Source organism: Grampus griseus (assembly GCF_964374135.1).
Source record: "Grampus griseus genome assembly, chromosome: 10".
Taxonomy (NCBI): domain Eukaryota; kingdom Metazoa; phylum Chordata; class Mammalia; order Artiodactyla; family Delphinidae; genus Grampus; species Grampus griseus.
In genome coordinates, this window is record NC_139004.1 from 59,273,348 (window position 1) to 59,284,529 (window position 11,182).

The following is an 11,182-nucleotide window of genomic DNA, read 5'->3' on the forward strand; positions in this document are numbered from 1 at the left end:
CATGCCACCGATTTTGTGCTCTTCAAGGAAAACAAAGGGTCGAGTCTGATCCCATTCAAGAAAAATACAATCAATTACTTTTTGGCAAAAATCCCTCTGTTTAAATTTGTAGTTTTTACTTTGGTACAAAGAAGAGGTGAGAGGGGACTAGAAGGTGCTAGAATGATGGCTGGGGCGGGGGGGGGGGTGGGCAGCAAGACAGCAGAGGGGCTTTGCAAGTAAATGGATGACCAGCTGGGAAAACACTCAGAGAAGCGGACCATGTTACCACATGGAGGAAGAGGCCATTCACTTCTGCCAAAACCAAATCCCATCTCGGACCAGGACCCCTGGTGATGTCAGTTCCGGGTGGGCAGCTACAAGCAGCGAGCCCGGCAACCCTTGTTCTCCCGGCTTGGAAAATCTCCTAGCGCCACCCTGTGACTGCTACACCCTCACAGGAATTCTGGCCAAGCTTGGCCAGACCTTGCTTTGTACTCAATGACTACAAGATAGGCATTCCAGATACAGGAAGAAAAGAGGCAACCATGAGGAACTGGCCGTACCGACTACTCTGCAAGGATGGCTCTGCAAGTCGCACTTATTTATACTTCAGGTTTAAAATAAACCTGAGCCGTAAAAATTTTCACCTGCCCTTTCACCATTCAGCACCGATGAATAGGCAACCAGCACGGTGAGCGAGGATCATAATCGTTTTAATTCTTTCTTGTTTCTAATTTGATTTGGGGTCTATAGTTTATCCCAACTTTCCTACACAACACCGTGAATATATTTTATCTTCCATGGAGAAACCAGCTTTATGTGCGTAAAGGCTTCGGATTCAACACCTAGACTGATCATTTAATGACGTGCCCAGGGGAAACAGTTTTCAAACTCCAAGGTTTCCCAAGGGGACAAAAAGTCACTTCCACCCCCAAGCGCAGGATGCACTTTGTGTGAGGAAAGGAAGCCCCAAGCAAGGGCAGCACCTTGGAGAAGTAGTGCGTGAGGGGCGACGGGTGACCATTTACTGGTTCCTGATGGCATGTCCCTCTGCTCAGAAGGGGCCAAGTAGGGGGCCAGGCTGACCTTCTCCCATACTTGGGAGAAGGGAGATTCAGGTCATGATGCTGGAGGCCAGGAGAGCAGGGGTCAACTTTATTTCTCCTTGAACACGACCGTATATTACCTCATCACCTTTTAAAGAAAGCCCAGGATTAAAACTTGCCTTTATACAGTGCTGTACATCACTTATATCTCAGTAACACCGGAAGGGGAAAAAAATCAATAAAAATTACAATAAACCCTTAAAAAAATGTTTTCTTATCGAGTGGCTACTCTGTTTCATCACATTAAATGATTGGTAAACCCAGACAAGAATAGCTGGGAATATCTTTAATGAGGAAAAAGTCTGAATACGTCTTAGGGACATGAATAAGGGCATCCCCGTCGCCCCCCCCCCCAACTAAGAAAGTTTCTGATAGAAAATAAGGGAGAAGAAATGAGAAGAAGGAAAGCCAATCAAAGTCCTCACAGTTCAGATTCACTGTTCAAAGGCCAGTTAGGGGGTTTCCCTGGTGGCACAGTGGTTGAGAGTCCGCCTGCCGATGCAGGGGATGCGGGTTCATGCCCCGGTCCGGGAGGATCCCACATGCCGCGAAGCGGCTGGGCCTGTGAGCCATGGCTGCTGAGCCTGCGCATCCGGAGCCTGTGCTCCGCAACGGGAGAGGCCACAACAGTGAGAGGCCCGCGTACCGCAAAAAAAAAAAAAAAAAAAAAGCCAGTTAGGATGATGGCAAAGACACTAGCAAGGGGGGCCTGGCTGTAAGCTCCTAATGCTGGTTGTAGCAAACCCGCCCGACTCTGCAGCCTTCCTCCTCCCGTCCACACCGTATTCCTCCCAGAAAACCAGTGCCGCTCCTCTGAGACCTCAGCCCCTAAGTTAAGCCTAAAATGTTCTTCCCCTGCCCCCCACCCCCCATAATGATGGGGGCTGAAGATATAGACCAAGATTTGTATCATTAACATAGTAGGGCTTCGATCATGAAAACAATAGGCTATTTTTGGTTTTGTTTTAGAAACACAAAATTATATTGTGCTGATGAAGGGGCAGTCACTGCCTCACTCTGCAGCATGGCTGCAGTTCCTTCTCCGCCTGCCAACGCCCACCCCGGCTCAGGAATCTCCGCTCATTGTTGGAATAGCCTGTGTGCCCTTCAGCCAGCTCTGAGTGTCTTTCTCAGCTGACATGATGATCTAGACTCTTGGAGGACACGGGCTGTAGCTGGTCCACACTGGGGGCCTACTGACCATGTGAGGGCTGGTCCCAGCCTGGGTGACCCGTCCACACTGTCGGAAGGAGACACAGATGAACAGGAGGGGCAGCAGGAAGGCAGCTCTCCATGTCCGGGGAGGGCCTTCCCCAGCGGGATGCCGTGAAATCATCACCTTCCTCAGGCACGCCTTTTGCGGCACCCAAGCCCCTGCAGACGCCCCTGCTGGCAGGTCCTCACCTCCTCCCTGATGTGTTCCACCTGCTCCTCCAGCAACTCATTCCTCTCGGTTAGTGTCTTGTTCTTCTTCAACAACGACTGGCCGATCCGAGCAGCCAACTCTAGATCCCGCTCTTTCTGTGAAAGGCAGAAGCGAGAGCAGAGGTTGAGAAAACCCGTGCTTCCAGCAGGAGCCCACAGAACTCAGGGTCAACTGAGGAAAACAAGGGCGTTCAGCAAGGACAAGGGAATCAACTAATTCACCATCCACGCACCAGCGTCTGATACCTGTTCAAAGAGGAGCTCACTCAGCTACCAGGGCCCCAAGCAATGAAAGGGAACCTTCCCATCTAATGAAAACAAGTCTCTTCCTACAGGAAAGACATGCTTCCCAAAACCTTTCTATACAACTGCTTTTGGTCCTTGTGTAATCATTTGATAACCTATCTCTCTACCTGAAGGGCTGGGCTATTGTATCGCCAGCACCCAGCACAGGGAGACACTCGGTAACTATTTGCTCAATGAATAAGTGAATCCAGAAATTCCAAAGTGCACTTAAAATAGCCAAGGCAGCCTCTCTGGCACACGTTAAGCTGGAATTTACTGAGTTCCTTAGATTTACCGCGTATGAAACAAAAATGTTTAAAGTTACTCTAAAACAGGATACAGTTATGTTTCTTTTACTTACGGAAGGTAGGCTACTTAGGCTTTATTTTTTTAAAAAAATAGCTTTAAAAACAGAGAAACAATGCATAACATTGCCCTACTTCAGAAACAAAGACTGTTGCAGACAGAATTTTCTGTTAGCTCAGTTGCTGACATTTAGAGCACAGCAGGGCACAGAGGAAAATCTTTACTGGCATACAAAGATACAGCTGCCTTTATGGGAGGAAAGTTGTTGCCTGACAGTGGGGACAGCGGGGTGGACGCCATCACCAAATGCAGACTCACTGATCCTTGCTGGTGAAACTGCTGGCCATCACGAGTAGATGCACTTGCTCACTTTTAGGCGGGGATTGGCATGGGGGGGAGAACTCCGGAAAATGAAATCCTTTTAGAAGCCTACGCTAATTATTCTGCTCATCTGGTGTCAAAAGGCAGAAGAAGAGGGACATGGGGTTTTGAGCAGAAAAAAGCTGGGGATTCAGGAATCCCCGCTTCTGATAACCATGTAGTCTTATGGCTTCCACTCATCCCAAACACAGACTAGAAACCATCAGTAGGTTGAGAAGCATTTTAGTCATGGCAACCGCCATTTTGTTTTAGATGACATTCAACAGCATAGAACTGAAATACCAAAGTGCGTTCCACATAGTAAGGTTATCACTTCATGCTTAAATTTTGCTTGTCACACATTTACCGACAACCTAAGAGGCATTTCTTATAGCAGGTACCCGTCAAAAGTTTAACTGATCCAGGTGAACCGTTCTACCCTAAAATTTGAGAGTCTGGGTTCTGATTCAACATCCCTGGGGCCCAGTTCCCTCGTCTGTGAGATGAGGTAGGGTGGACGGGCAGACTTGCTGAGGGACCCTTGGAAGAATCTTCTAGCGCTATGATTCATTGAGTGGTAAGGTATTTCAAAAAGCATCTTTTGTTTCTAACTTTTTATATATCCACCAAATTATACCATGCAACAGTAGCACACCTTCCTTTGCTCATCATGGGAGTTTGGCTGAATTACGAGCAGAGCACTGGAGGTCAGAGCATAGTTTGGGGGGACTGAATCCAACAGCGATTTGGCTCTCTGGAGCTCTTGCATGAATGATGGTCTCTCTCCCCTAGGTCTTCCATGGTCCTGAAACCTGTAACTGCTGTCCCAGAAGCCAGCTGGGTGTCATGTCAAGTGAGCCATAAATTCCTCCAACTCTTTCCCAATCTGTGCCTCCCCCTCATGCCCTCCCAGGGAACAAAGGGGACCAGTGAGTCTGCCCAACGAACCGAGACGCCCCTCTCTGTGCATTCATCCGTGCCGGCTACTGTGTCTACCAAGGAGGGTCCTTATCTCAGCGGCCCTTTATTACTTTTCAGACACAACGGTTGTGCGTATTTGGTACTGGGAGGAAATGACCCACAGGAATTGTGTGAGGGAACCCACTTCTCCAGGGGCCGTCTCAAAATTAGCAACTAGTGCAGGTGGTTTCAGCTGGCTAACTCTCCGTGAAAACTGTAGTACCACCATCCATTTCCCTTTGGAAGTGTGGTCTCCATAAAGCTCTCACTCCAGTCAGTTAGATCTTTCTACTAGAGCAAGCCCTCAGACTGAATACCCAGCAGGTGCTTCATGCTCGCTGGTTCACTGCCTACCGTTCTGTGCTGCTTGCCGTCATGCAATCCAGCTGCTAAGCTCCAGCACACACAGACATTTCGTAGGCAGATTTCAGTGCAAACGAATCAAGCCAGAATCATAATGATGAAGACAGGCTGGGCAAGGCACCGATGAGCACGTGAAGAATGCTGAAGGCATCCCACGGCACACAGGGGCCAGAACCCAAGAGGAATGGGACGCAGGCAGGGGAAGGAAACAAATGCTGAGGGGCTCGACAACGAAGCCCCTCCCCACTATACCCCAATACACGTCAAATCTCAGACTTGAGGGCCTCCTTGCCCTCCGGAGGGGACAACTCTCACTGTGTCTACACCCAAAATCTAATCTGTATAGTAACATAAAGAAAATGCTCTGCTGGAAAAAAAAAAAAAAAAAGGAAGTTAGAGTAAAAATATTCAGAGATGAAATGAAATTCTTAAACAAAAAAGTCATCAGAAGGTCTCTGGTTTTTCTAAGGCAAAAGGCCAGCTGGGTTTCTCTTTAAGAATTTCAGTAATCGGGCTTCCCTGGTGGCGCAGTGGTTGAGAGTCCGCCTGCCGATGCAGGGGATGCGAGTTCGTGCCCCGGTCCGGGAAGATCCCACGTGCCGCGGAGCGGCTGGGCCCGTGAGCCATGGCCGCTGAGCCTGCGCGTCCGGAGCCTGTGCTCCGCAACGGGAGAGGCCACAACAGTGAGAGGCCCGCGTACCGCAAAAAAAAAAAAAAAAAAAAAAGAATTTCAGTAATGAAAAGAGTCTCATTTCTTACAACCAGCCAACATGTGATAAATATTTACTTCGAAAACCAGGAAAACAGCTAGGAAATGACCACTGGATCAAACTCCAGTGAGAAAATGAGACATAAATAAATCTCAATTGGGAAATCAGCTATTAGAAAAACTGGTTCTTTTATTCCCCAGGAGATGGCGGTCAGGTGGGGCTCATTCTGGCTCTCCTAGCTCCCTCTCCGCAGCTATGTTTCGCTGAAAACTTAATGCACTGTAGGATATACGTATATGTATGGCTGATTCATTTTGCTGGGCAGTAGAAGTTAACACAACCTTGTAAAGCAACTATACTCCAATAAATTTTTTTTTTAAAAAAGACTGTGGCTTGTGTCTCAGCCCCTTTTAGCAATGACCATGAACACTCGAGCCGCCTGGCACGGCCCCAGAGACGGAGAGCTGCCTGCCTCCCACGCTGAGCAGCTGACTCATCTCATTCACCCATTTGGGGATAAAAAAGCATGACTAAGGAGCTCCTGGAATAACCCTCTCCGTAACTGGGGAGGAGACAGCTTTGCCCAAAGGTAAATTCCGAACAGCAGCAGAAGCCAGGGCGAGCTGCAGAATCCTCTTCCCCTTTAACCCGAAAGCAAACTCTTCACACTGGCCAAGGGCTGTGCTCCGGCATCCCGTGCAAATCCCGCCAGCACCCTGCCTGCCTGCGGCAGCCGTGCAAAACCAAAGCAAACGACCAGAGGAAACGGAACCAAAGCCAAGAAAAGCACAGCATGGCACAACCTTCACACGACTGGGGCAATTAGACTTTAACCAGAAAACCCGCCTAGTTCCAAAGAAAGGCAGCAACTCAGATGTGATTCTCATCAGGAAAAGGAGAGGCACAGCGTTGTATATAAAACACGCTGATGCACACAGACCATGGCCATGGTGAGCTGTTAAAAATAAAACAAAAAAGCACGGCAAAGAGCCACCTGAAGAGACTGCCCCACAAATATTCTTTTGAGCAACTCAGTTTTTTTTTAAAGATGACAGCATACTTCTTGATACAGTGACACTCATTTAAGCAATGAGCTGTGAAGTGTTGATGACCAGGATCTCCATACAGGGCTGGAGTCCCAGGCTCCTCTGACGTGGTCCTCAAACATCCAAGCAGAGACGGGTCTGGCCCTGCAAAGTCCTCACCCAGCCCTGCCAGCTCACACCCGGCAGAAGCCAGGAACCACGGGCCATGGATACTCACTGAAGCAGCATCCCATTAAAAAAAAAGTTATCCAGTTCATGTTTTTAAAGTAAAAATGTCTCATTGACAATCAACTCACCGTACTCCCCAAAACTAAATAAACAGGGCAGTAAACAACTACAGCCAAAATCAACAGGGCCACGTGCATAGTGGTTAAGGGCGAGGGCTGGAAGGCAGCTGAGCCACCGGGTGTCGCCTGTCCTCTCAAATGTAGGTCCCCTCACAGTAGGATGGGGGAAATAGTGGCACCTACTTCTGAGAACTATCGCAGAATTAATGAGATGATGCACAGACGACATGCAGCTCTCAAAGTTTACCCTTAATTTTAAGCGTGACCACAGAGGCAGACACTTATCAAAGGCCCATCATTTCCAGGATTAAAAGGGCGAAAGAAATCAGGACCCAACAGGGTCCTCGCCTCGGAAAAACTTCTAACCAATCCAGTTGGATGAACAAAGCCAACAGAATGACAGGGTGGCTCCCGAGCTCAGGGCTGGCTGGGGCACGGACTACCTGGGGCTGGAGGAGTGTGAGAGCTTCAGAGATCCCCAATGAGCCCTGCAGTATGACACTCAAGGCAAGAAAAGACAGAGGGGCCAAACGGTGCAAAAGGTCACAGGTGGGAGAGCAGGAGGCAGGTCCCGGTGATGAGTATTAAGAGGATTCAGGAATGTGATCAAGTGTGTAGCCTTGAATGCCGTGCCAAGGAGTTCTGAGTGTCGCGGGAAGCCGAGGTCATTAAAGAGGGCGTGGGAGGGTGGCAGCTGCAGGGAAGATGACAGCAGAGAGAAAACTCAAATCTCACTGCCAGGGCTCCAGAAGCTGGAGTGGTGGCCTTGGAAAAAAAATAATAAAGGTACAGACGTAGGACCTCCCTCAGAAGACTTGAGGACTAACTGGGTATGGAGTGAGGAGTGGATTAGAAACAGGACAGTGTTGGGGAAAATTGACACAGCAGGAAGGGGGAACATCGTAAAAACTATTTTCAAAAGTTGGTGGTGCCAACCAAGCTAGCCTACGAGGTCAATAATGCCAGCCGCCAAGACGGCTGCAACTGGAGAGTCACCAGAAGGCCAGTGCCCTAAAATGCCTCACCAATGGCCCTGTCACACGGCCAAAAAATCTAAACTCACTTATTCGGGGCTGAGGAGTTTGTAACTTCCCTGACATGCAGGTGGTCAAGCGGGTCTCGGCTCCTGCCCTGTCTCAGCTTCACTGGGTCTACCCGTGGGTGGCCTTCAGGAGAATGGGAGGGGAGTGTGTAGCAGGGCAGGTGAACCCTCAGGAACTTGAGGTAGGGGTAGGGGAGTATTGGAAGGGTCCAGCCCTCAGAGCAGGTAGGAGAACACTGGATGTGCAGAAGGGAAAAGCGCAGGGAAAGAGAGAGACATAAAAATGGGGTGAAAAGGGCTTCCCTGGTGGCGCAGTGGTTGAGAGTCCGCCTGCCGATGTAGCGGACCCGGGTTCGTGCCCTGGTCTGGGGGGATCCCACATGCTGCGGAGTGGCTAGGCCCGAGAGCCGTGGCCGCTGGGCCTGCGTATCCGGAGCCTGTGCTCCGCGGCGGGAGAGGCCACAGCAGTGGCAGGCCCGCGTACCGCAAAAATAAATAAATTAATAAAGGGATGAAAAGATGCCCCCCACCAAAAAACCTCAGGTCCCACACTCCTGCTTGGTCCTGTGTTTCAACTTCGTTCTGCCACTGGCTGAAAATGATGATTTCTGTGTCTCTCATATCTTTCTACTCTCTTCCTCAAGAAGGGCTAATGAAGAGCACATGACCCCAAATCATTCTAGATTCTAGAGCAGAAACCAGGGTCTAAAAGTCAGCACCTCTGGGACTTCCCTGGCGGTCCAGTGGTTACGACTTCGCCTTCCAATGCAGGGGGTGTGGGTTCGATCCCTGGTCAGGGAGCTAAGATCCCACACGCCTCAGGTCCAAAAAACCAAAACATAAAACAGAAGCAATATTGTAACAAATTCTATAAAGACTTTAAAAATGGTCCACATCAAAAAAAAAATCTTTAAAAAAAAGGTTAGCACCTCTGCATCTGAGGTCTGATTTTGTGGGGAGAGTGGGAGGTAGTGCTTTAAGATGGACACTTATTCAATAAATACTGAGAACCTACCATGTTCTGGCCTGTTGAAGGCATGGGGATACACACATTACACTCATCTGCTTCCAGAGGCCACCAAAGCACCTTAATTCTCAACTGTCAACAGAATGCTGAGAAGAAATTGAGAAAAGCATAGTCTCTAAACTAACTGCAGCTCATCTAATCCCAAGCACGTTTCCTAAATTTTCCTTGCCATGCTTGTTTTGGTTATTTCCATGCTGACACCGCATAATAATATTCCCTTAACCTGATGTAAATAAAAACATAACAAAATACAACTAAAACATTACAAAGATGGATAATGATGTATTTTTCTGACATTTTTTGTATACACTTAACATATATCATTAGTATATATTTTAAGGGTTTATAAATCTTAAACAGGGTATTCTACAGCAAGCATTTAAATGCCACCCTATTCTGTGTCATTAATACATTCCTTTTAAAATCCAAAATACCTCGTACAAAGTTACAGTGACAGAAGCCAACATAGCTCTCAGTTCAAAAGATAAATAAAATAAAGCCACTGAATTCTACCCTGAGAGGGCTCAGTTGCTGAGATCCTTCACCGAGAAAGATAGTAATGTATGCTTTAATTGATATAAATTATAATCAGCTATAAATGACTCTTTGCCTTGCCCCAAATCACTTACCTCCTCAAGAAGCCGAGTTACAGAATCTATGTCATTATATGTCTTAGTCATCTGGCCAACTCTTTCAGCACATAAAACTGCAAGAAATAAAAACGACAATGAAACTACTGATGCTGCAAGCCTGCCAAACAAACAACCCACCTAAAAAAGTGACTAAAGTCGTACTGGGCATAAAGGGTGATTGGTTTTGCTGGGTTCAGCCCCACCAGGTTTTGTTCCCCGGTTCCAGAGAAAAGATTCAAGCTGTGGGGTGAGGGGGCAGGGTCTACTGTTCACTGCAAAGCCTTGACGCCGCGTGTGTGTGTGTGTGTGTGTGTGTGTGTGTGCGTGTGCGTACGTGCACATACGCACGTGCACACTCGGGGGTGGTGCTGAGGGCAGGGCGCTGGAGTGGAAGGGGGTCTGGCTTCGTATACGGTCAGCAAACCAAAGTGGGTCAGCAGCACAGCGACCGAGGTATGAACCGACAGAAAGATCTAGAGGATCTCGAACCCACTCACTGTACAGACCCCACTACGTGGATAGGCTGGGTCCTTCCCAAAGCAGCTCTTGGTATGATTATTAAACAGCCTTAGCTGATAATTTCATAACGGCACACAGCCCACTCTTCTAAGGATATGCAACCGGTTTCCAAGCCGTGAAAACCAGGGTGACAGATTTTGTTTTTTTAATCCACACTCCCACCCAATACTCTCACATATGGTATTTCATGACATATGCCATTTGCTTAAGAGGCCTTAAGAGGCGGTCTGCGGGCCACTTTAGGACTGTGTTCTTCCACTGGAGAAAAAGGGTGTGCACTGAAAGGAGGTTTTAGTCTCCAGAAAAGTCTCAGGGTGGTTTTATTTTAAATCAATGGCAAGGAATTGATTTGTAGTCCAAATACCATGAAGGTAGCATGGGTTTTATTCTGAGGAGGAAGGAGTGAAAGCAAATGGATTTAGGGCCAAAGTGTAAAATTTTTTGAAACCAGCCACTTAGGGGCTACATAATAACTTGTTAGTAACTCCTCATAACTAAGACTCTAGAAAATCATTCTTTTAAGCGTAGAGGACTTAGCTTTCACAACAACCCACTTGCAGTCACAGCCCATGCAAGGCCTTTGGGAACTGAAGTGTATTGCTAAACCAAACTCAGTAGCGTTACTAATGGCTAACTGCAACTGGAGAGCGATAGGTCTCTAAATATTTTATAAATCCAAGTAGAGATCATCCTGGTGGGTGAGCGCAGAGAAATCTGATCTGTTGGAATGATTTTCTAGCTTAAGGAGGAGACCTGAAATCTGGTTCCAAATCTGAAACCCTCCCAACACAGGGCCCGCAGAGCTGGGGGCTGGGGGGATGAGCAGAGGTTCCTTTGCTGGCCTCTCCTCCACCCAGTTTATGGCAGGAACCCTCCAGCCACTGGAGGGAGCATTGCCTCAGGCATCTTCCTTCTCTTCCCACAAGGAAAAGCAAGGGAGATGTACAGGGTTGCTTTGAACCAGAATTTAATTTGATGGAGATGGAGTCCAGCTCAAATTGCTCTAAATAGATCATCAGCTCCAGGTTACAAGAAATCCTTAAGTGGAGATTCCTGTGCCTCGGACAGGAGGTGGTTTTCATGCTGCACAGCTGTGATGCTCTGCAACGGTACAGACAAGACCCGGGAGCCC

At 48.1% G+C, this 11,182-nt stretch overlaps 1 protein-coding gene across 7 annotated transcripts in view; it reads right to left on the reverse strand.

Annotated features, from left to right (window-relative positions):
* Positions 1-11,182, reverse strand: part of TRAK1 (trafficking kinesin protein 1) — a 104,285-nt gene that overhangs the window by 34,327 nt on the left and 58,776 nt on the right. For all 7 annotated transcript variants that reach the window (XM_082662697.1, XM_082662696.1, XM_082662695.1 and 4 more), the window contains 2 exons: positions 9,529-9,605; positions 2,493-2,609 (listed from right to left, as the gene is read on the reverse strand). In XM_082662697.1, the coding sequence (XP_082518823.1) occupies positions 2,493-2,609; positions 9,529-9,579 (168 nt within the window). In that variant the 5' untranslated portion in view covers positions 9,580-9,605. The remainder of the gene's footprint in view (positions 1-2,492; positions 2,610-9,528; positions 9,606-11,182) is intronic.